The sequence below is a fragment of the Phacochoerus africanus genome, chromosome 2 (assembly GCF_016906955.1).
Source record: "Phacochoerus africanus isolate WHEZ1 chromosome 2, ROS_Pafr_v1, whole genome shotgun sequence".
Taxonomy (NCBI): domain Eukaryota; kingdom Metazoa; phylum Chordata; class Mammalia; order Artiodactyla; family Suidae; genus Phacochoerus; species Phacochoerus africanus.
In genome coordinates this window covers 131,060,323-131,086,841 of record NC_062545.1, presented here as the reverse complement: position 1 = coordinate 131,086,841, position 26,519 = coordinate 131,060,323, and the positions used below count along the sequence as shown (strand labels likewise).

At 41.2% G+C, this 26,519-nt stretch overlaps 1 protein-coding gene across 5 annotated transcripts in view; it reads right to left on the bottom strand.

Moving 5' to 3' along the window:
• Positions 1-26,519, bottom strand: part of VPS39 (VPS39 subunit of HOPS complex) — a 51,643-nt gene that overhangs the window by 21,384 nt on the left and 3,740 nt on the right. For 2 of the 5 annotated variants that reach the window (XM_047766607.1, XM_047766609.1), the window contains exons 2-11: positions 20,461-20,526; positions 13,855-13,887; positions 13,273-13,337; positions 12,934-12,976; positions 11,435-11,529; positions 9,793-9,891; positions 9,238-9,330; positions 6,811-6,994; positions 2,711-2,831; positions 2,480-2,600 (exon numbers count right to left, since the gene is read on the bottom strand). In XM_047766607.1, coding sequence (XP_047622563.1) covers positions 2,480-2,600; positions 2,711-2,831; positions 6,811-6,994; positions 9,238-9,330; positions 9,793-9,891; positions 11,435-11,529; positions 12,934-12,976; positions 13,273-13,337; positions 13,855-13,887; positions 20,461-20,526 — 920 coding nt within the window. Of the gene's footprint in view, positions 1-2,479; positions 2,601-2,710; positions 2,832-6,810; positions 6,995-9,237; positions 9,331-9,792; positions 9,892-11,434; positions 11,530-12,933; positions 12,977-13,272; positions 13,338-13,854; positions 13,888-20,460; positions 20,527-26,519 lie in introns of those variants that run through there. The other 3 variants (XM_047766608.1, XM_047766610.1, XM_047766611.1) reach the window with 2 other exon arrangements.

The following is a 26,519-nucleotide window of genomic DNA, read 5'->3' as shown; positions in this document are numbered from 1 at the left end:
CTATATAAGTTATTCCCAGATGTTCAAGCCACATCTTCTGTACCATTCAGGATGGGCTCCAAGCAGCCTGGAAATACTTGTTTCCACTTCTTTACCTTCCTAGGACTCTGTAACCCTCCCCGTTTCCTGCTCCTCCATGTCCTTAAAGGGTCCAACCTTAGGATGCCTTTTCCAGCCTGATACCAAAGTTTAGTATTGTAACTGCCTTCTGAAAGTTTCATTTATGCTCTCTGATTTATTTAAATAAAAGATAGGTTCTTTAAAAGCTAAGAGGATATCAAGCAACCTTCCTCATCACAGAGCAGAACACCTAGCAAATTCAAGCCTGGAAAATAGAAGGGAAAATGGAAACCCACTTCCATCTTTTCTACTGAAGATTAAACAGTCAATCTGCAACAGAAAGATCACTGAGAAGACCCCAGACCTTCCTGTTGAGAAAAATAGATACTCGAAATACTATGTGCTACCTAGTACCCTTTTTGATAAAGTTTAGGAAGTAAATACATATTCAAGCACACAAATATACATAAAAGATTAAACAAAAATTTAAAGGGCAGGATAACATAAAATTTAGGAAAATAGTGTCTAGTGTCTATATCTAGAGGGTAGGCAGATGGGTGGGATGGGGAGAACATACAGGTTATAGAAATTACTTTTGGGGGCAGGAGAGTGAGTTCATGAGTATTCATTATTTCAAAAATGAAAATAAAATAATTTAGAGCAATAGATGAGTGGGAAAAAAATAGTAAGATGCTGAAATTATATGCCTCAACAAAGAAACAATCTTTATGGGATATTAAATGTCTGTAAATATTAAGATTGGATTTTTTTTTCTTTTTTTGTCTTTTTAGGGCTGCACCCATGGCATATGGAGGTTCCCAGGCTAAGGGTCTAATCGGAGCTATAGCTGCCGGCCTATACCACAGCCACAGCAACACCAGATCCAAGCCACATCTGCGACCTACACCACAGCTCACGGCAATGCTGGATCCTTAACCCACTGAGCGAGGCCAGGGATCGAACTCAAGTACTCATGGATGCTAGTCAGGTTCATTAACCACTGAGCCACTATAGGAACTCCTGGATTTTTGTTTTGAATCTATAACTTATACATCCAAAATAAATGTTGCTCTTTAAAAGTATCTACCATATATAATTTTAAATATACATATTTCAAAATTTGTGATCACTGTTTTCTTTTCAGAAATAATTAATAAGATACTCTAAAAACTAAGTTTTCCTACTATTATCTGAATAAAAACCTCTTCTCTTTTACCAAATTAACACTGTCTGGTTTAATGACTAAGTGAAGCTTGGAATGACTTTTAGTTGTTTCCTAAAATCAAATCCACCCTTTAGAGATGACAATAATCACCAGTGGGGATATTTAAATAAACAGACAGAGCTTGAAAGTCAAGTGCAAGAAGCATGCTGGCAATGGAAGCATCACTGAAGCAAGAGCATGGTCAACACTCTGCAGTGAGTAACATCCCACACAAACATTCAAGGAGAGTGACAGTCACAAGAGTGCAGGCCTGGGAATGCAGCAACCTGAGGTGGGCTCAGAATACCTACTGAAGGCCTGCTTATCTGAACACAGGAACCCATCAGTGAAAGGGCTTTTGAGGGCCCTCCAGATATTGCATTCATCTGAACTGTAACCCTGACATCTGACTGTTTTTGTTTTTGTTTCGCTTTTTAGGGTCACACTGAGGCATATGGAGGTTCCCAGGCTAGGGATCTAAGCGGAGCTACAGCTGCCAACCTACACCACAGCTACAGCAATTCGGGATCTGAACCACATCTTTGGCCTACACCACAGCTCACAGCAACAACGCTGGATCCTTAACCCACTGATCGGGGCCAGGGATCGAACCCACAACCTCATGATTCCTAGTTGGATTTATTTCTGCTCTGCCACAATGGGAACTCCTTGTTACTCTTTACTTTTTTTCTTTTTATGGCAGCACTTCGGCATATAGAAGTTCCTGGGCTAAGGGTCAAAATGGAGTTGCAGCTGCTGGCCTACACCACAGCCACAGCAATGCTGGATCCGTAACAGGCGGAGAGAGGTCAGGGATTGAACCTGCATCCTCACAGACCCTATGTTGGATTTCTTAACCTGCTGAGCCACAATGGGAACTCTTGATTGTTATTTTAATGTTTACATTGTCTTTAATTTTTCAAGGCGATACTATATCTATTAAATTATTTTACTGTCCTATTAATTCTATGAGAAGCTATTATTATAACTGGCATTAATTGTACATTTGACAGATAAGCGAACTGAGACAGTGAAAGCATTTCGAGTTCCCTCGATATTTTATGGTGGGAGCAGATCCTGAATCCAAATCCCCTGACTTTTGGCTCTGTGATATTCCTCCAGCCCAAACTAAATACGAACATAAACTAAAATTACCTGCTCTGGAGAACAATGAGGAAGGCAAACTCACACCCAAATCTCAGAAACAAGACTTACTGCGAGCTGCAGAGCCAATTCGAACTGCTTGTCCTGGAGAAGCTGCTGGATTTGGGTTGCCATGGGGACTGGAATGAGTCTCCAAACAAAATGGTTGCTGGCCACGTAGATAATGTTTGATCTGGAGACAGAGTAAGAGGATGAGCAAAAGCGCCATGGCTTTATGGACACACAGAATACTTTAAGCTTTGGAATAATAGGGCAGCTACAGTAAAGAAAGCAGTTCCTTACCCTCCCGAGGTAATGAAACGAGGCCTTTGCAATTCAATGCTCTGGACCAGAAGCCTTGGCTCAAATGTTCGGATCTCTACATATCGAGGCAACACTGCAATGATGTAGGGAGGCTGGTGCTCTGCACAAGAGAGAACATTCTGAGTTGTATTTCTGCTCTAAGGCTTTAGGTTTATGAACTGATTCAGCTTCTCATTTCTTAGCTGCATTTGGATCTCCAAATAGTCCACTAGTCCAATACCAAGATCCCATACTGTGATACACAAAGGAAAATGTCTTGTCTCAGCGACGCTAAGAGAAATCTCATGCACAGAAAAGATGCATCCAGCTTTGTTCAGAGTGACCTGATCCCATTCCTGCTGTATCCTTGAGAGAACTGGGTGAGAGTGTCACAGGCTCCTTTCTCATCACAGCAGCACAAGGTCACACAACTTCTTTTTTCATTCTCTTAGGAAGGTCAAGAAGAGGACAGTTTCTTTTTTCTTCTTTTTCCTTGAAATTGAAATTTCTGGCCAATGTTATTTCTGCTTTAGATTTTCACAGGGATAAGTCATAAAGCTTTACCTGATGCTCACCAGTTCACAGAGAATGCAGCTGGATGGCATTCTCAGCGTAGCCATTTTCTTTTCTGTTTCTTTTGGCCACGCCCATTGTACATGGAAGTTCCAGGGCCAAGAATCGAGCCCTTACTACAGACAGATCCTTAACCCGCTGAGCTACAGGGAAACTCCTAAAGAATATTTATGTGGCTAACTTGCTATAAATTTGTCTTCCTTGTTATTTATTTTCTTTCTTTCTTTATTTTTTTTTTGTCTTTTTTAGGCCTCATCCACGGCATATAGGGGTTCCCGGACTAGGGGTCAAATCAGAGCTGTAGACACTGGCCTAAACCACAGCCATGCCAGATCCAAGCGACGTCTGCAACCTACAATGCAGGTCACAGCAATGCCATATCCTTAACCCAGTGAGCGAGACCAGGGATCAAACATGCGTCCTCATGGATACTAGTCAGATTCATTACCGCTGAGCCACGAAAGGAACTCCATTATTTATTTTCTGATAAAAGAGTTTTTCAGGTTATATTTGAAATTTATACTCTAAATGAATACTGCAATAAAATTTCAAAGCCAAAGGGAACTCAGAAATGCGGAAACTGAGGCCTAAGTAATACCTTTATCAATTTGAATGCTGTTGTTGTTATTATGTTGATATTTTTCATCTTACCAAAAAAAAAAAAATTAAATAGCCCATGGTTTTGTATTAGATTCTTTTTTTTAGGCTGGTCTCATTTTTAAAAACTATTACAATTTTCTTACATGATAATTTGTATAAATATGTAAAATTTCTCTGTCCTTGTAAAATCTAGTCCACTTTCAATAAGGTCTAATTCAATAAAGAAGCAATCTGGAGTTCCCGTCGTTGTGCACTGGAAACAAATCTGACCAGGAACCATAAGGTTGCAGGTTTGATCCCTTGCCTCGCTCAGTGGGTTAAGGATCCATCATTGCCGTGAGCTATGGTGTAGGCTGCAGACATGGCTCAGATCTGGCATGGCTGTGGCTGTGGCTATGGCCGGCAGCTGTAGTTTCGATTCGACCCCTAGCCTGGGAACCTCCATATGCTGTGGGTGTGGCCCTATAAAGCCAAAAAAAGAGAAGAAATCTACAATAAAAACCTTTTTGGTTGATATATCTTATCATTTTTTCAGTCTCCCCAACTTTTTGACAACAGAGGTGGTCTGGATCTGTCTGCCTCTTCAGCCTTGGCAGAGTGGCTGGTGTGCAGCAGGCATATAATGAATGGCTGACATTGATATGATTTGTATATTCAGCGAGCATTTACTAAGAGGCTGTGATATTTCAGGCACTACTCAAAGGGGACCAAGACATGAGCTCCTACGTGAGCAGAGGAGACAGAAAACTCACTGGCCAGTGGGACAGGGCGGCTGCCCCAACAAAGAAAGCTGAAAGGGCGGTGGGAATACCAAGGGGGAAGTGACTAATTCTGCCTACAGATCAGAGAAGACTTCAGAGAGGAAGTGCCACTGAAAGGCGCCTGGTCACAGGAGCATGACACTGGCTGGGCAGAGAAGAAAGGAATAGGTAATAGCTTGGAAAAAGGCACAGGGACAGGGAGGCCCTTCTAGAGCCTGGGAAAGTAGTGAGGAGGACAGCAGAGATATAAGCAGAGTTTAAAGTTACTCCATTCTAAGAAGGTTCATCTTCTTCCTATCAGATGGTCCATTCTACCTAGAAAGAACGTCTTCGCCCCCAGTACTTTAAGGCACAAAAACGCTTTTGAGAAACACTGCCAAAGGTGCTGGGCACTGGCCAAGATTAAAACAAGAGTCAGAAATCCACTTCCAGCATATTTCACACACTTTCACCTCATCTCCCTCTTCTGAAGGGAAAACAAGGGTCCCTAGAACATCACATAGCTTCTTGTGAAGCTCCTAAACATTCCCCCAATCCCCAAAATGTGTTAATATACATAATTTTGAGCCTTCTAAAATACTCCTTCTGGTCTATTCATCTCTAATCACCAGGAGAATAACCACCCTAGACCATGAGGCTTTTATCAAGACAATCTACCACTCAGGAATCTCCTGGCCACTCAGACCTTCTCCTGGGCCTCTAACAACTGGCCCTTCCTTATTCTTCCATAATCCAGACCATCTGTTTCAGCCAGCTCCATTGCTGGATGCCCTCTCACAAATCAGCATAGCTTCTGCCTTTCTGCTCATTGGTCAAACTATACTTTCTGCCTAGAATGAATGAAATTTTCCTTCAAGCCAGATCCTAAACTCTCTGCCTGGTCTAGTCCAATCTTAGTGAAACTTCTTACTGACTAACTGAACAATGAACTTTCCCTTTCTAAACCATCAAATTTCAACTCAACACCTTAACCAGGCCCTTGTTTCATCTCTTTACCCAAGATGTAATCCTTATGTCCTGAGCTAGAGGCCTTAAAGACAGCATGTCCTTATGCCCCCCAAAGCAGTAACTATTTCTTTTCTTTCTTTTCTTTTTTTTTTTTTTTAGGGTGTTCCTAGGCTAGGGGTCAAACAAGAGCTATAGCTGCTGGCCTTCGCCACAGCCACAGCCACACCAGATCTGAGCCATGTCTGTGACCTACACCACAGCTCACAGTAATGCCTGGATCCTTAACCCACTGAGCGAGGCCAGGGATCAAACCCGAATCCTTATGGATACTAGTTGGGTTTGTTACCACTGAGCCACTACTGGAACTCCAGTCACAAATGCTCACTCTTCCCAGTGAAAAAGAATTTCTGTGAGTATGGTCATATGCTTCCAGGCAATCACAGAGAGCTGGGAGCCTGAGGCAGGTGTCAGAGCAGAAACACATAATGTGTAGGAGAGACACACCTGAATACACCCTGAGCGCTAAGCTAAAAAAACAAGAGCAGCAATTACCACCACGTCAAAGACCTTTGGACGTTGAGTTATACACATTAAAGGACTAAATAAAGAACTTCCAATACTTTCCAAATGTAGTCCATTTGGCAGAGGACACAATAAAACAATTAAAAAGAAGGTAAAAGAAAAGGAACTGAGAGGTAAAAATAGCATTAGACATTCACTTCCTGAGATGTACAATTCTATTACATGATTTCTCCTCTAGGGCAAAACCCAACTTCCTACAAAAACCAGAATATCCTTTTTTTTTGTTTGTGTGTTTTAGGGCCACATCTGTGGTATACAGAAGTTCCCAGGCTAGGGGTCGAATTGGAGCTGCAGCTGCCAGTCTACACTACAGCCACAGCAATGCCAGATCTGAGCTGAATCTGCAACCTATGCCGCAGCTTGCAGCAATGCTGCATCCTTCACCCATTGAGCAAGGCCAGGGATCAAACCCACACCCTCATGGATACCAGTCAGGTTCTTAACCTACTGGGCCACAATGGGAACTCCAAGATATTCCATTTTTAATTATTCTAAAATATTTTTCTACTTACAAGAGGAACTGAGAGTGAATGACAGTGGAAACCACAGTCAGCTAAAGCTACCAACGGGGTTCCAATCTGAGGGTGGCACACAGCCCAAGCCCAAGGTGGGAAAGAGCAGTTATGGTGGTCTCACCCATGGCCACTGGAATGTCCGTCCAGTTGAGGGCACACTTCTGCGTGCAAATCCCCTCCTCATTGAGCACCACGGTGAGATCATCTTGACCTACGGCCACCTTTCCATCTGCCAGAGGTGCAACTAAGGGCTCCAGCTGTTTTCCTGTTGGGAAGAGCTCTTTGATGGACCCCTTTCCATCCACCTAAAGGGAGACACAGAGTGAGTCACCCAGCCTTCTCCAGCCAGAGGCATGAACACGATGGCATGGAAAAATCAAGTTAAAACTCCAAACCTACAGAAGCCAATAATATTCGTCATTTGGCATAAAGAAATATTATAGAGTTTGTTATGACAAATTTTGTCATCACAAGATATGCTTTTCTCTAACACAGAGAAAAGCATCTAGGCTGGCAACTAACAATGTCAAGTACTGGCGAGGATACAGAGCAAGTGGAATTCTCATGTGCTGCCGGTGAGAATGCAAAATGGTACAGCCACTCTGTTTTTTGGCATCTCATAAAGTTAAATACACACTTACCATGGAACCCAACAATCCCATTCCTAGGCATTTTCTCAAGAAAAACAAAAACCTGCTTTTACACAAAAATCTGGGGGCAAATGTTTATAGCAGCTTTGTTTATAATGGCTAAAAATTGTAACCAACTTTGTCCTTCAACTGATGAATGGATAAACTGTATGTAGTACATCCATACCATGGAATCCTATTCAGCCACGAAAAGGAATATACTGACACACACAACACAGATGGATGTCAAATGCATCATGCTAAGTGAATGAAGCCAGGCTTAACAGGCTACATGTTGTATGATTCCATTTATATGACATTCTGGAAAAAGCAAAACTGTAGCAGACAAAGGACAGATCTGTGGTTACTAGAGGCTGAGGTGTGAAAGGAGGGCTGGCTTCAAAGAGGCAGCATGAGGGAATTTTGGGCGGTGAGAGAACTGTTCTGAATCTTGATTGTGGTGGTGGTTATGAAACTCTAGACATCTGTGAAAACTCAGAACCATAGATCCAAACGAATAAATTTTACTCTACGTAAATAAATGAGTATGTTTTGAATAACCTGGTCCTGAAGCAAGCTTTCCCGCCCTCAAAACACTGCACCCTCAAGAAGGTGATGGCCATATCTAAGGCAGAGAAATGAGAGCCTCCTCCAAATTGTGGCTCTGCCTCCTACCCCTCGCAGGCTTCTCTCAGGCACCTGTCTACCTAGTTGCTATGCAGTCAGTGGCACAGCAGTACTCACCTACAGGCTTGCGGTGCTGATGCTGATAAAACTGTGCTATTCCAAAAATAAAAATATGGAACCAAGATATTCACTAGATAAACAATGAAGAGCTAACACAGCATGGGGTAGGGAAGTGGGAGGTGGGGAGAGAGCTTCGAGGATTGCCAAGTCTATTTTATGAGAGGGGTATGAAGCTGAGGAATTTATACTGTCCTATAAAATGAATGGTACAGTAACCTTTTCTACATTTAGTATGCATATTAGAGGGTAAAACTACCAATGTCATGGATATTTACCATGTAGGTTAAGAGAAAAAGCAGGGTATAAAACAATGTGTATAACACGATATTTTGGTAAACAGACACAGAAGCCCATTACCAAAAGGTTAACTGTGATTATTTCTGAGTGGGAGAATTATGGATAACTTGCCTGTCTTACTTTCCTTATCTACATTTTGTAATTTTCTACAATAAACACATGGCTTTTGAAATTTTTAAAAAAACTGAAAATAACTTTTACAACAAATATATTAAAAGATCTTGGGGAGTTCACATCATGGTGCAGCAGAATCGAATTGGACTATGACCCAGGAGGTTGCGACTTCAATCCCTGGCCTCACTCAGTGGGTTAAGGATCTGGCGTTGCCGTGAGCTGTGGTGTGGCTCAGATCTGGCGCTGCTGTGGCTGTGGTATAGGCCGGCAGCTGTAGCTCTGATTGGACCCTTAGCCTGGGAACCTCCATATGCCAAGGGTGCAGCCCTAAAAAGCAAAAAATTGGGGGGGAGGGGCAGGAAACTCAAGACTTAAAAATACTTAAGTTAATACTACAGTTAGTATATAATTCCTGAGCTTTCAAGCCTCAAGACAGCAGTCCATCAGAATGTTATTAAACAGAGGCAAGCAGCCCTAATTATCTAGTCCAATAACTAGACACAGGACATGGATAATTCATTATATAAAGGTCTGAGTTGATTCTGCCTGGCTTAAGTTACACCGACATCTTATTTGTGGAAGACGCTCAAAGCATGAAAAATACCCAAGCATACAAACACAAACCCTATTATGCCAAAGACTCTACTTAAGGCAGTCTCTTGACCTATAGCTCAGAAGCACATAATCATCTCCCCCAGGTAACTTTATAATCACCTTCCCCAAGGCAAGCTGATGATATTTGCAAAACAGTTGAATTTTACCCTTATTAAGTAGTAGTCTCTCTTGAAGCCCACACAGATAGAATTTTCACACCAGGCCATGGACTTGGGTACATCTGGTACACTAAAGTCCCCCTGAAGAAAGAGAGCAAGAGTTCAACTGGAAAGATGTTAAAAGAAAAAAAAAAAAAATGACCTTCTTGTTCTTTCACCTCCATTCTGCAAAATCACCCGCACCCTGATCTGAATACAATTTTATTAGCACAAGGCCAGGAAACCATCCATAATAAAAATATATGTCACCCATGAACTGGACAAGGCATATCTGGAAGAGGAGAAAACCCACTTTGAAAGGAATTAATCTGTACAGTTGTAGAATGATGTTACTCTTGCCTCTGAAGGCCAGGAGACGTAAATGTAGACAAGTGGGCACAAGAAACGCCCAGGTACTCATACTAGCAGGGCATTCTTCTAGGGAGAACTCTAAGATGGAGCTCCTGAGCTTCATGAGAACTGAACAGTAAGTCTTTCAAGCTGTGGGTCAGTTTAGCAGCAGCTCCCATCCAACCCATGGACCAGATAACAGTGGACTTTTACCTGCAATTCATGAAATTCCCTGTCTTTCCAGAAATAGAGCTGCAGCTTCTTTTTCACGGCCACACACATCCGCAACACCTCGTCACCAGTCTCTGTGTGCTGGGAAGAGACACCCAGAGCGAATGAGGATGCGCTCATGATGACTCCGTAACTGAGTGACAACTGAATTAGAGGTTTTCTACCCTGAAATGGCTACTAATCCAAACATCCTGTCATACAAGGTCACACTGCCAGACAAGCTGAGCCAAAGTACATTGGCCCCAGAAAATCTCATGGATGTTCACCATTTAGAGAGGAAAACCTACATAACTGCTTCCTCCTTTTTAAAAATAAATAGGAGTTCCTGTCGTGGCGCAGTGGTTAACGAATCCAACTAGGAACCATGAGGTTGCGGGTTCGGTCCCTGCCCTTGCTCAGTGGGTTAACGATCCGGCATTGCCGTGAGCTGTGCTGTAGGTTGCAGACGCGGCTCGGATCCCACGTTGCTGTGGCTCTGGCGTAGGCTGGTGGCTACAGCTCCGATTCGACCCCTAGCCCAGGAACCTCCATATGCCGCGGGAGCGGCCCAAGAAATAGCAAAACGACAAAAATAAATAAATAAATAAATAAATAAAAATAAAAATAAATAAATAAATAAATAAAAGTTTCTTGCTCATGGCTGTCAATACACTCAGGGCCAGGGACCAGTCTGTGTCAGTGAGAGCAGGCCCACTTTCAATCCTTTAAAGGAGTAGGGGGACAGAAAACATCTAGGTATAAAATGGATGCACCGTCAATGTAGACCCTGAGTGCTTAAAAGTGATCAAAGCTGTGTAGAGGGGTGAGGCAGATTTTGAAGAGCACAAGGATGATGAATTGGCAAAAGCCAGGAGAAATGTCTTTCCTGAATAATGAAAACTACCTAAAAACAAAGACAACCACAGTATGTTTAGAACAAGCATCAATTTTTCTTTCTTTTCTTTTTTTTCTTTTTAGGGTCTCAACTGCAGCATGTGGAGGTTCCCAGGCTAGGAGTCAAGTCAGAGCTGCAGCTGCTGGCCTACACCACAACCACAGCAATGCCAGATCTGAGCAGCATCTGCGACCTACACCACAACTCATGGCAACGCCGGATCCTTAACCCACTGAATGAGGCCAGGGATCAAACCCGCAACCTCATGGTATCTAGACGGATTTGTTTTCGCTGTGCCATGATGGGACAGTTACTACCTTGAATTCCCATTACTGGTTTGTCTATGCCAAACAGACATTTCATCTTTGGTTAGCTATCTCCTGAAATAGGGCTCTCTGGTGCTCTAATTAGCACACACACAAGGAATGTAAATGTTTCAACTTTGGCTCACCTATTAAGGAGGAAATTTCTCTAATACAATCCAAAATCAAATATTCTCTTTGGAATCTCTGCTGAGCTTTGATATCAATGTTATTCTTCCCATTTAATGGTAGGAATGATATAGGAAAGGCTGTATCTTTTTTTTTTCCTTGGCAACGCCCACAGCATGGGGAAGTTCCCAGGTCAGGGATCCAACTTGAGCCACAGCAGTAATAATGCTGAATCCTTAACCTCTAGGCCACCAAAGAACTCTAAGAAAGGCTGTTATCTATTAAACACAAAGTCAGATTTCATCTTGCCTCCACTTACCTGGAGGTCACATGTGAACAGTGATGCTCCCTTTGCCTTGGAAACTGTGGTGATTTGTTGAAATGTCAGTAGGTCGTGGACATAAATATTATTTTCTGTTTGGAAAGAGGTAAAACACCAGTATAAATGATCAAAATTTTCTAGTATAGCCACCTTCAAGACAAAGAAAAAAAACAACTGTGTAACAACCAGAAGAACCAAATGGCAAGTGTTGGTTCAAGATGTACTTTCAGCTTCACTAACAATGACTTATTCTGGTCCATCAACAGTATAAAATATTTAGGAGGTCACTTAGTCATCTAAACTTTGATATTTTGTTCCTTTAAATTTGGACTGGCTTGAAAAAAAGGGCTCTTTCACTTCTAAAGAGCACTCTCATATTCTGTCTTTCTCAAGTCTGGAAACTTGTGATGCAATATTTGTACAAGGAATTCCTTTCAAAGCTATTTATATCAGGAAACTCCAGTAAGAAAAAGGAAGTCCCCTGTGGATTTGGTACAAATTTGGCAAGGATGTCTTGTCCAACAAAGCAAGCACAATAATTTCACCTGGGCCTCCTACCTCGTTTTAGTTGTGTTCCTCTCTTGCCTAGAAATTAAGCTTAAATTGATTCTACCATTTGGGTCCTGGGCTGAACAGTACAGAGCAGGAGGCAAATTTCTAGTTCTGCTGCTTGTCAAGAAAAGGCCTCACTGGCTGCTTTCCATGAAAATACGGCTTTTCAAACCAGGCCTTGAACAGTCTCGCTCTGATCCCTCACCTGTCTCTCACCCTACACCCTAAGTCTGGTCAGATCTCAGGGCCTTTGCTTAAGCCATTTCCTCTGTCTACAATGCTCTGCTGACTTTGGTCTTCCTGTTGAAACCCTAGTCATCCACTGGACAATGCTGTCCCTCCCATTACTAATATGCTACAACACTTTTTATAAATATCCACTGTATCTTATCACACTGAAACATGCTTACTTTCTGTCATTTTGGTCTTAACAATCAGAATCTAAGTTTCAAAGACAGAAACTGTGTCTCATTCAACTTGGTACCCTCGATGCCTAGGTAGGACTCAACAAATATTTGCTCAATTACTGAGTGAATGAATGAATAAAGTGACACTTCTTGGAGAACAGAGCTCAGGATTGTGGGGGATGATGTTGCCTTTATTATCTGTGTGCCCTCCTGTATCTGGTTAGGAACGCATCAGTTTCAGGGTTAAGTAACAACTATCAAAGTAGCCATGAAAGGGTTAATCAGATCATAATTTTTTTTTTTTTTTTTAAAGGCCGCACAGCATAGAGAAGTTCCCCCCAGGCCAGGGATTGAATTCAATCTGCAGCTGTAGCAATACCAGATCCTTTAACCCATTGCACCAGGCCAGGGATCAATCTCATACCTCTGCAGTGACCCAAGGTGCTGCAATCAGATTCTTAACCCACTGCACCACATCAGGAACTCCTTGCTTTTGTTTTATGACACATGAAATACAAATGCAACCCCTTTTCTTACCTAACAAGCTGACCAGAATCTTAAACTGGGAAACCACATGGATCTGGAAAATAGCAAATCATTAGATTCAAACATTTCTGACAAGGTTTAGCAAATGTTCATTTTAACTACAATACTTTTTTTTTAAGAGACTAAAAGGCTAATATCAACAACAGGGATCTGACATAATTACATCAAGCACAATTTCTGCTCATGAAAGAGGGTCTCAGGTACATGATAGATGGACAGAGATCCCAGCATAAATGGGAGGACAGAGAATATGAGGATGAATAAATAATGCTACAAAAGTTCTAGCTGTGATAGGGTCTCATGGAAGTCAAATATTCTTCCACTGCCTACCTGCTGAATCTTTTTGGAAAAGTTCTTATTGGATTTCTCTAGTGTCACTTCAAACCTGTTGCAACCTATGAGAAAGAAACACACACTCACATTTCCAAACACAGGGATACATGTAAAAATAAATACAAGAAAAAAGCTGCTCCATGCTCTTCTCCTACATGAATTGTAAAAAAAAAATTCCTGAAAAGACTTTAAGTTGGAGATATAAAACAGCCAGCTGTCTTTACTGAGGAGAGTAAGCTGCTTTCAACTCCAATTTCAGAACAGAGGGTTTCATGCACCTTCACTTGGCATTAGCAAAAAGGACCATACCACAGAAGTTTACCGAAGCTGCAAGGTACTTAAAAGGATTTTATCTTACAAAATAGTACCTTGGCAAAGTATTTCACCAAAAGAAAAAAAAAAGTGGGCAAAGTAAGAGTCAAATATAGGAGCCCAAGCAATGAAACCCAGCCCAAAGCATCCTTAGCTCTAGATAGACTAACTAAATCCCAGCGGCTACCCCATGTCCTGCATCACAGGATACAGCAAACACTCAATACCATCCCCAGAGCTAAAGCAGTTTAATGTGTCTACACTTACTGCCACTCTCAGGTGATGCTACATCTGCTGACACTGTTGCAAAAAAGGGGAAGAAAGTTACAGACTATAAAAACATGTGAAGCCAGCCTTGCTGGGATGACAAAAATATTCAGCATCAAGTTACCAAAGTAGGGGAGTGGGGGAATGAGGGATAAATTAGGAGTAGGAGATTAACATGTACACACTTCTAGATATGAAATAGACAGCCAACAAGGACCTACTGTGTATAGCATATGAAACTATAATCAATATTTCATAATAACCTTTAAGGGAAAGGAATGTGAAAAAGAAAAAATACACAACTGAATAACTGAATCACATGCTGTGCACTTGAAACTAACACAACATTGTAAATCAACTCTATTTTAATTTTTTTTTTCTCTTTTTACAGCCACACCTGCAGCATATGGAAGTTCCTGAGCTAGGGGTCAGATTGGAGCTGCAGCTGCAGCCTATGCCAGAGCCACAACCACACTGGATCTGAGCTGCATCTGTGACCTACACCACAGCTTGCAGCAGTGCTAGATCTTTAACCCACTGAGCCAGGCCAGGGATGAAACCCATGACCTCACAGAGACAACGTTGGGTCCTTAACCCAATGAGCCACAATGGGAACTCCATCTCTATTTTAATTTAAACAAAAAGTTTCACAACTTAAATGTCCATCAACTGATGAATGGAGAAGTTCCCATTGTGGTGAAGTGGAAATAAATCCGACTAGTATCCATGAAGATGCAGTTTTGATCCCTGGCCTTGCTCAGTGGGTTGGGGATCTGGCATTGCTCTGAGTTTTGGTGGAGGCTGCAGATGCGCTCAGATCCCACACTGCTGTGGCTATGGCATAGGCCAGCAGCTACAGCTACAATTTGACCCCTAGTCTGGGAACTTTCACATGCTGTGGATGCGTCCCTAAAAAGAAAAAAAGAAAAAAAAAACAGTTGAATGGATACAGACGATGTGGTACATATATACAATGGAATATTACTCAGTCATAAAAAGAACAAGATAATGCCATTCGCAGCAACGTGGATGGAACTAGAGATTATCATACTAAGTGAAGTAAGTCAGAAAAATAAAGACAAGTACCATATGGTATCACTTAAATGTGGAATCTAAAATATAACACAGGAATTCCCCAGTGGCTCAGCAGGTTACGGATCCAGCACTGTATTGCTATGGCTCAGGTTCAATCTGTGGCCCTGGAATTTTTGCATGCTGTGGGTGCAGCCAAAAGAAAAAAAAACTTTTTTATGACACAAATGAACCTATCTACAAAATAGAAACAGACAAGGGGTTGCCAAGGGGGAGGGGGTTAGCAGAGTCATGGAGTGAGAGGTTGGGGTTAGCAGATGTAAGCTATTATTCACAAAAGGGATAAAAGACAAGGTCCTACTGTATAGCACAGACAACTATATTCAATGTCCTTTGATAAACCATAATGGAAAAGAATATTTCAAAAAAGAATGTATAGGGAGTTCCCGTTGTGGCTCAGCAACTAGTATCCATGAGGATGCGGGTTCAATCTCCGGCCTTATTCGGTGGGTTAAGGATCCAGCATTGCTGTGAGCCATGGTGTAGTTTGCAGACGCAGCTCTGATCCCATGTTGCTGTGGCTGTGGTGTAGGCCGGCAGCTGCAGGACTAATTCGAGCCCTAGCCTGGGAACTTCCATATGCTGCGGGTGTGCCTATAAAAAGCAAAGGAAAAAAAAAAGAATGTACATATATGTATAACTGAATTACTCTGCTGTACAGCAGAAATTAACACATTGTAAGCCAATGATACTTCAGCTGAAAAAGTTTCAGAATGAAAAAAAGTCACCTAGGATTCAAAGGAGAATAATTATTATAATAATAACAGCAGCTACCATTAACCAAGCAATAACTGTCAGGGTGTAGATTTTAAAATTTATATATATTTTCTGTAACCTAACAACCACCCCAGGACGTAGGTATTATTAGTCTAATTTCGCATCTGAGGGACCTGACAGGTCAAACATTTAGGGAGTAGTCAGTGAGAGGGAGCCCAGAGGCATACTCAGAGCTGACTTTTCGTAAAGCCTGTGTGCCCGCTACCTGCCTCCCAGCTCAGGGAGAGATTGTCCACAACATTGAGCAGGCAAGTCGGTGGAGATTCTGTGAGGCAGCCATAAGGGCCAAAGCCACCAAAGCTGGCCTTACTTCCTCCACGTGTCCCTCAAAAGAGGATTGAAGACAGGGCCCCAGAGTCATGGGAGATTCAGAAACCTGCCCTGTGCTATGTCATTAATCTTCTTAAGAAAAAAAAAAAAAAATCAGCCACTACTGCTTCATAAAGAGTTCTGTATCTGAAAAGGACTTTATTACCACTCTGCAGTCTCAGGAATCCTTCATAATTGTAAAAGGCACTGAGGACCAAAGCTTTTCCATGGATTATAGTTATCAATGTGTACCATAGCAGAAATTAAAACTGAGAAGTTTTAAAAACATGTAATGGGGTTTCCTGGTGGCTCAGAGGTTAAGGACTCAGCATTGTCACTGCTGTGGCTCACATCACTGCTGTGGTGCAGGTTCGATCCCTGGCCTGGAAACTTCCACATTCTGTGGGTGTGGCTAAAAAACCCCTCAAAAATATGTATTAACTGACTTAAACATAACAGTAATAAGCTCATTACATATTAGCATAAATAATATATTTTTGAGAATAATAACTATTCTTTCAAATTTTTAAAAAAGCATTGTTTTGTACTTTTATAAATCTCTTTAATGTCTGCCTTAATAGAATACAGCTGACTTTCACATCTGCTTCTGCATTTAATCTGTTTTGATATGTTCTTTGGTTGAGGTATATGACATTTAGTTGGAAAAGGGAGGAAAATGTTAATAGGCTTTTCAGATAATTGCGGATCTTCTCTGATGCTATACCAAAACTTGACAAATGGTGTTTTTTGCAGTCTAGAATCTGAAAACCATTAATGACCTTTTCTGTTAAGTTATAGTCCATTAGTCTATTTTACACTTTGAATGGCTCTTTTATTCATGCTTGCTTTAGAAATTTCATGAATTGGAAAACAGTGGTTCACAGAGTCAGGCAGATTTTCCAAATGTTGACACATTTTGTTGCAGGATTCAAAAAAGAAAAATCACATTATTATCACCCCCAATCTTATCAGAAAAATCCTTAAGTACTGAAAGGGGGTGGATACAAGTTTTCCACAGTTCTAATTTTCTCTTGAAAGCACTAGCTTCATTGTTAGTAACAAATATTGCCAGTTTTTTTCTTTGAAGTGACAGGCTCTCTTTGTTCATTTTTGAGAAAACATCTACTCAACAACCAAATGGTCTGAAAAACCAGTCTGTCAGTCATTCCTTCAAGCATAAATGATGCTTCAAGAGAAAAGGGGTCAGTCACATGAGTATTTTTCCCAAGAAAGCCACTGTACTTCATACCTTGCACACAGCAGAAGTGCTTAATGCACACTTGCTATTACATCACAGAGATTACTGAAAAGAAGTGTTCTTTTTTTTTTTTTTTTTAAAGTAGCACATGGAGGTTCCCAGGCTAGGGGTCGAATAAGAGCTGTAGCTGTAGGTCTACACCACAGCCACACCAGATCTGAGCTGCATCTGCGACCTACACCAAAGCTCACGGCAAAGCCAGATCCTTAACCCACTGACAGAGGCCAGGGATCAAACCTGCGTCCTCATGAATACTAATCAGGTTCCTTACCACTGAGCCACAATGGGAACTCTGAAAAGACGTGTTCTCAAAGGTTTTAAGATACAATAAAATGAATACCTTTTTACTGCCTCTTAAGTGACACTGGTTATTTAAAAAAAAAAAAAAAAGCACTGTGATTACAATGCTGGGAAAAAATACGACTGCTAGTACAGTGTGGTGCCAACAAGTTTGTGGACCACTGTCTTAAACTTGAGCTAAGGGGCAGAAGTTTTATCTAACCTTTTTTTTTTTTTTTTTTGGCCCTGCCCAAAACACATGGAAATTCCCAGACCAGGGGTCAAACTCAAATGACAACAGTGACAACACCGGATCCCTAACTGCTAGACCACCAGGGGACTCCAGTTTAAGTTACCATTACTTTCGTACCATCAGTGCAATGTCAATAAATATCAGTGAAAAAAATAGTAACATTTTAGTGTGATTGTGAACTTAGTTTTGAAGTTGTGGATCCTCTGAAAGTATCTTGGGACCTCCTAGAGTTAGAACCTGTCAACTGAAGTGGGGGGGGGGAGGACAACCTAAAACTTGAGAATTATGTTTCATTCTGGGGACTTGCTGAGAGGACTTAAGCCTAGGAGACCGCTCTGAGGGACTGCTCCGAAGAGGTAAAGGGGGGAGTTCCCGTTGTGGAGAAGTGGTTAACGAATCCGACTAGGAATGATGAGGTTGTGGGTTCGATCCCTGGCCTTGCTCAGCGGGTTAAGGATCCAGCGTTGCTGTGAGCTGTGGTATAGGTCACAGACGCAGGTCGGATCCCATGTTGCTGTGGCTCTGGCGTAGGCCGGCAGCTACAGCTCTGATTCGACCCCTAGCCTGGGAACCTCCATCTGCCGAGGGAACAGCTCAATAAATGGCAAAAAGCCAAAAAAAAAAAAAAAGAGGTAAAGGGGAAGCCAGGATATATAGGAGTTTTAAACAACCACAACAAAAAGCCAGGTGGTCAAAGTTCAGAAGATTATTGCTATTTAAGGAAGCTGGACATCTCAAGTTAATGAATTCAGGGCTTTTCTATATATGGGAAGATGCAAGAGTCTGGGTTCATTGAAATCATCCCTTTGATATGCACCTTAACCATCCAGGGCCAGAATCCTGTTTTTCTCCATCCTGAATCCCCTCAAGGTGCACAGTCCAGAGGCTGCAGTGGCTGATGGCTTGATGGCCACAACATCCTTTGTTTATTAATTTGGTAGGTGACTTTTTTCCTGCACAAGACCATATTTTGAGAACCACTGCTCCAGGGTAAGGCATCACTAAAGTAAACATAAAGTTGTGAAGACCTTAGATGAGATGTAATCTAAACCCTCTGTTTGGAGTTCCTGTCGTGGCTCAGCAGAAACGAATCTGACTAGCATCCATGAAGTTGCGGGTTCGATCCCTGGCCTCACGCAGTGGGTTAAGGATCTGGCATTGCTGTGAGCTGTGGTGTTAGGTCTCAGACTCGACTCAGTTCCTCACTGCTGTGGCTAGGATGTAGACTGGCAGCTGCAGCTTCAATTCGACCCCTAGCCTGGGAACCTCCATAGGCTGCAGGTGTGGCCCTAAAAAAGACTAAAATAAAAATTAAAAATTTTTAAAAATTTTTAAAAATAAAAAATAAACCCTCTGTTTAGGACATGTGTAGACTGAAGCCTAGAACCCAAAGCAGATGGCTCAGCTCAGATCAGAGTCCAGGTCCCGTTGATCCCAGTCTTTCTAGGACATCTTATTACTCTATCTCTCCCTTACCCCTGCTACAGGTTCCAAAGAAAAGGCTCTATTTCAAATATATATATTGAAAAGGCTCTATTTCAAATATATATATATTGTCTTTCAGGGGCCTCACTGGCAGCATATGGAAGTTTCCAGGCTAGGGGTCAATTCGGAGCCATAGCTGCTGACCTACGCCACAACCACAGCAACGCCAGATCTGAGCCTTGTCTGCAACCTACTGCACTGCTCACAGGAATGCCGTATCCTTTAACCCGCTGAGCAAAGTCAGGGATCGAACCCATGTCCTCATGGATACTAGTCAGGTTCATTACCGCTAAGCCACCATGGGAACTCCTCCACTCTTATACTAAGCTATTTACGATGGAAAGTTATATACTAAGTTGAAAGCTATGAAATTTTTCTTTTTTCTAATATAGCCAAATAATGACATGTGGTTCAACCTTCTCTGGCATTAACAGCCAATTTCTAAACTCTGTAGCTCCAAAGTATAATATCTAAACACATCAATTTTCCATAAAAAGAATATAGAAATAAAACTAGAAAAAGGGAGTAGACTACTCTTTTCCCCACTTAAGTATGCTCTAGTAGAATAAACTTCAAATACTTTTATTTTCCTTCATTTTTTACTGACAAAGTAATATCTGATTGAAGCCTTAGTTCTCAGTCCTTGCATCTGATCTCAACAATTCTGTAAAATACTTTATAGAAGAGGAAACTACTCACAGTCATGTGGCTGAGCAGAATTAAAGTGTGACTCAAAGCCAGGTCCTCTCTCTCCTAGTCTACCCCTCAGAAGTTAAGAAGATCTTTTAAAACCAATGCCTCCTAATTTCTTTTCCTACTACCACACCATTTACATGAGAATCTTATTCCCAATGGCAATATTTTTTATTTCTGGCATGAGTCTCCAATAAGTGAGAAGGGAAAAGACATCCAGCCCCACCTCCCAGAATGGGTGGGTGGGTGGGGAGAGTAAAGGAATAGAGTCTTAAAAAAAAATGAAAACCCTGGAGATTCTCACAAGTTTCTCCCACTTTCCCACTGCGCTACCACCAATCATTCTTTTAATGGTCTAGGAATAACCACTGATTTCACAGTTGTATACCAGCCAACTATCTTTTTCCTTTTTATGAACAGTGAGCCACTTCTTACTTGGTTCTGGAAAGATGCCACTTACCAACATCCTTCCGAATCCTATAGAGAAGAAGATGACCTTGTTTCGTTCCAACAAGCAGCCATTCCTCTGCAAAGAGAAGGTCAATGAGCTTTAGTTAAGATCCTATTTCTTTAGCTGGGGCTTACAATCAGAAACCAAAGGGTTGAGGAAATGAGTTGCTTTGGACAGTAGGTGTTTTGCAAAACTAAGGGATGTTTATATTCAAGAAATATTTGAGAATCAGCCAAACGAAAAAATAAATATTGAACTAGACGAGACATATCAGAGAGTGGAAAATGTCCCTGGCATCACTGTTTCAAAACAAATGGAAGAAAAAAATGATGGAAGTTTATAAAATCATAAAATGGGTAGTATAAACATAAAACTAGGCATCTAATCTCAGAAGTAACAGCTAAAAGGCATCCTTTGAAGGTTTAATGATTTTACTGTAAGAAAAATAAGAAATGCCATAGCATATTAAGCTTACAGAATGCATTATCTCAAAAGATGGTCTAACATGGAAAATAAACTTGTGGTTGCCAAGGCGAGGAAGAGGGAGTGGGATGGACAGGGAGTTTGGGGTTAGTAGATGTAAACTATTGCATTTGGAGTGGATAAACAATGAGATCCTGCTGTACAGCATAGGGAACTATATCCAGTCGCTTGTGATGGAACATGATGGGGGATAATGTGAGAAAAAGAATGTCTATATATGTATAACTGGGTGAAATATGTATATATGTGAAACTGACAGAATATTGTTAATCAACTATAACAAAAATTTTTTTAAAAAAGACGGTCTAACAGATTAATAAATGTTGACAAAGATGTGAAGAAACTGGAACCCTCCTCACACATTGTTGACAGGAATATAAAGTGGTGCAGCACTTTGAAAAATGGTCTGACAGTTTCATAAAAGATTAAACACAAGTTACCATATGACCTAGCAATGCCATCCCATGGGCATACACACTAGAAATGAAAACATATGTCCACACAAAAACCTGTATATAAACGTTTACAGCTGTATTATGCACAACAGCCAAAAGATGAAAACAACCCAAATATCCATCAATTGACAAATGGATAAACAAAATGTGGCATATTCATACAATGGAATATTAGCCATAGAAGCAATGAAGTGCTGATATATGCTACAATAGGGATAGAACTGACAACATTATGCTAAATAAAAGAAGCTACCTACAGCTTCTATTATTATTCTATTACAGCATGATTCTAATATATGCATGATTCTATTATATGAAAAGTCCAAAAGAGACAAATCTAGAGACAGAAAGATTAGTAATTACCTAAGGCTGGTAGGCCTTTAGGGTAATGAAAATGTCCTAAAATTGACTGGGTCATACTTGCACAACTCTATGAATGTACTGAAAACCACCAAATTGTACACCTTAAATGGGTGAATTTTAAGGTACATGAATTACATCTCAATAAAGCTCTTATTAAAAAAAAAAAAAAAAAGGATGTTCTAGGATAGCGGCTCTTAAATTTCAGTGTGTACCAGAATTTTCCCAGGATCTGTTAAAACAGATTGCTAGTCCTTGCCCTGGGTTTCTGATTCAGGAGGTCTGGAAGTGGGCCTGTGAATCTGCATTTCTAACAAGCCCCCAAGTGATGTTGATGCTGTTTGTTCAGGGACAGCATTTTGGGAGACACTGGCCTGTGCTAAAAGTAAAAAAGGCTCTGAAAGAACTTAAATAATTATCCTGACAGATTTACATTAAATCATTAAGGGATGTTAAGCATGTTCAGATACTTCCTCAGCCTTTTGATGCTGGAACGTAATGGTCACTCATTCCCTTCATAAACCCTTGATCCTCTGTGAAATGTTGGAAGAATGGCATAAAGAGATAAACTCTATTGAGCATGCATTGTGTTCCAGGAAAGAGCTAAGGACTTATCATGTTATAGCAACTATCCTTTGAAGTATGTCCTTTTCTTAGACCCCCATTTTACAGAAGAGGAAGTTGAGGCCTAAGGGATAAAAAACTGGTCCAGAGTCACTTAAGTGGTAAGATGTGTAGCAGAGTCAGGACTCCAACCCAATCTGTCTGACCCTTAGGCACATACTTTCTTGCACTTACTAGGGCATCTTGTCTCAAAAGACCGGGTGTTGGCCTGGGGCTGTCTGAAAGGCAATGATTATGCTTATCATAACAAGTCAGGAGCCACATCAGGAACATTTCTCCAAGTTGATGTCCTTAATCTTCCAGAAAAAGATAGTGACTCTGTCTTTTGTGTTTTAAAGTAAAGGCAGGACTCGGAAAGTAAGACCCAGTGAGCTCTCAATGACCTAAGTGGAAATCAGAAATAACACTAGCTCTAAGAGAACACTGGAGATTTTTGTTGGAACAGGACATGGGGGGAAAAAAGCATTTAGCTCACAATGCTTACTTTGCAAAAGATATTATGTTTAGAACTTTACTCACAGTTATCACTGTATTGAGTAATTGATCATATTCAATTTTTTGAAGATGCACTGATATTTCAGATATAAATAAAATGAAGTTGAAATTTTTTAAAAGATTTCATTTGTGACATACATAAACGTCTACAGCAAAAAGGCCAACACAATGTTCACCATCTTCCCCATTCCTCCCTCTCTACTCTGACCCCAAGCCCCTGCCAGTTTCTGTCTTTCTTTACCTCTTTCAACAGCCCCAGATCCCACCCAGGTCTGCAAGGCCAATCAATTCCACTGCTCAAGGAACCCAGCACCAGCTCTCTCTGGGGACACTGTGATGGCCTAGGCTGGTCTCACTCTGTGTCCTTCCATGTTTGCTATCAATTAACTTAGAGCATATCTTTGATGCTGTCACACTGGGGCCTAAAAAATCCTCATGAAGCTGCACTACCAAAATATGAAACCAAACTCCTAAGTATGACTTCAAGAGTCTTTTCATTTTTATTGAAATGTTTATTTGCCAATAGACGTTTCTTATCAAATGTCTACTCTATTGATCACAAAAAGGAATTAGATAAATTTGCTGAATTTTTTTTTTTCTTTTTAGGGCCGCACCTACAGCTTATGGAAGTTCCTGGGCTAGGGGTTGAATCAGAACTGCAGCAGCTGCCGGCCTACGCCACAGCCCTGGCAATGCCAGACCCAAGCCACATGTGGGACCTACGCCGCAGTTTGTGGCAATGCTGGATCTTTAACCTCCTAAGGGAGACCAGGGATCAAACCCCCAACCTCATGAATACTAGTCAGATTCTTAACCCCCTGAGCCACAACAAGAATTCCTGCTGAAATATTTTTTAAAAATTGTTAACTGAAATTTTATTTGACCCTTCTCGAGCATTCATCTGGAGATGCAGAGGAAAATGCACTTACCATTCTTGCCAATTATAACAACTCTCTTTTAACTAGTAAAAGTGACAGGGATAAAGTAGGCACAGGTAGGTTTTAGAAGTCCCAATAGGGGATCATAGATAAAGAGGGTAACCTGGGGGATGTTGGGAGACCACTGTATGTTCAAGAAAGCCATCAGAATAAGGCAGGCTTGCTTAACTAGTAGAGGTGCAAGAACTGCCTCAGGTCTTTGGGTTGGGGATGGGATGAGGCCTGCATTCAGATTCAGACCAAGGGCAAGAGTTTGAAGACTGCCCTTCAGCTGATTCGAATACACACCTTACCAGATACTAAGGAGGAGCTACTACTCTGGAAAGGAAGAGATGGGCTTTTCCAACCCCCACACCCCTTGGTTAATAAAACTGTGGCCCACAGGATCCTCGGGCAGATCCTACCTGCTTGCATCTCTAACAAGCGTCCTATCCTAATAAATCTGTTTCTTACCTATCACTATCTCTCACTGAATTCCTTCTGCATGGAGCCTTAAAGAACCTGAACCTTAGTGAGTCCAGACATAGGATGAGTAACTCGAATTTAAAACTGTGGGTTTAAGTCCCAGTCTGGCTTTAGGTTGGGTTCGAGTTCTGGCACATGGGTTCAAGTCCCAATCTGTGTTCTGGCTAGGTTCAGGCCTTTAGTGTTGTCAGTTTCAAAAGCACCACACACACATACTCATTTCTAATCCTCAAACTCATAAAGAAAAAATACTGCATCACCCAGACTTTGAATAATAACAGAACTTTGAAGAGGCTTGATTTGGTTACAAAAGCCAGTGGGGGCTCAGGTGTCATAGGCTGGGCATGCTCTATGACATGTCATCATATAACACAGCTGAGCATGCAAAACAGAAAACGAGAAGCCTGTAGAGCAGGCAGAGCATGGGGTCGACAGTCCCTTCTGAGACTCAATCCTGCACATCAGAAAGTCAAACAAACTATACAAATGGGTAATACACACGAAAAACAAAGGCAAGTCAGCCCTAGAAAACTTTTGAAGGTCTAATCCTGAGCCACAAGGTTGAACTTGATTCCTCCTGGGAAGAAAGGCAGAGCCCTCTTCCTCACAATTACCTTAATGAGGCTCTATCCAACACTGCAAGCCACTCCCAACTCAAGTGACAAACAACCACTGCTGAACATGGCAGGGAGTACAGAGAGGAACAGGACAGTGGTCACTTCATTTCTTTGGGTCATAGGGCAAAGTACAGTGTTTCTCAAAGCATGAGCCCCTTATAACCACTATGGAAAACAGTATGGAGGTACCTCAGAAAACTACATATAGAACTACCAACAATTCCACTCCTGGGCATATATCCAGACAAAACTTTCATTCAAAAAGATACATGCACCCCTATGTTCACTGCAGCCAAGACATGGAAACAACCTAAGTGTCCATTGACAGATGAATGGATTAAGAACATGTGGTACATATACACAATGGAGTATCACTCAGCCATAAAAAAGAACAAAATAATGCCATTTGCAGCAATATGGATGGAACTAGAGCTACTTGTACTACTAAATGAAGTCAGAAAGAGAAAGACAAATACCATATGATACCACTTGTATATGGAATCTAATACATGGCACAAATGAGCCTATCTACAGAAAAGAAACAAACTCAAGGACATGGAGAACAGACTTGTGGCTGCCAAGAGGAAGGAGGAGGGAGTGGGATGGACTGAGAGTTTGGCGTTAGTTGATGCAAACTATTGCATTTGGAGTGGATAACCAATGAGATTCTGCTGTACAGCACAGGGAACTATATCCAATCACTTATGATGGAACATGATAGAAGATAATATGAGAAAAAGAATGTATAGATGTATAACTGGATCACTTTGCTGTAGGGCAGAAATAGAACACTAAATAAACTAAAATAAATTTTTTTTAAAAAAGCATCAGCCCTTGAGTAGCTGCACCAGAATCACTTGGACTTATTAAAAATGTACATCTGGGAGTTCCATGGTGGCTTTAGCAGGCAAGGGATCCAGCATTGTCACTGCTGTGGCTCAAGCTGCTGCTGTGGCATGGGTTCAGTCCCTGGCCTGGGAAACTTTGGTATGCTGAGAGAGCAGCCAAAAAAAAAGAAAAAAAAAAAAAGCACATTCCTGAGCCCTGCTCCCAGAGATTCTGTTGCAATGATTCTGTGGTGGTGCCCTGAAATCTACATTATTTAATTTAATTTTGTAATTACATGAGACATTTACCTAGTTCCAAAGCTAAAACTAAGAGAAGTCCATCCTTGTCTAGTCCACCCTGGTCTCTTCCTTCTGCCATAGGTAACCCCTTAATCATTTTTATTTTTTCATTGGTTCTTTGGAAAATATAATTTAAAATGATTATGTACACATATATACTGATATACACACACACACCCTTACCTTTCTTGTAGGCTCAGAATATATATTAAAGTTTGAGAACCAGGTACTAGAATCAGATGTAATTTGCTGAATATGTCACCTTGGAAAAACTATGTAACTTCTCAGGTTCTTCCTCTGCAAAATGGAATTATTATTTCATAACTGCTTAATACAGATTAAAACCCAATAATGGAAGCCATTACTACTAATTAATTAAGCAAATATTTAGTAAGCATCCATTATGAGTCAGGAACTGTTCTAAGCAATGCACATAAAGCTACATAGAAAACAAAGTTACTGCTCTGAAAGAATTTATATTCTAATATGGAGAGGGATAATAAT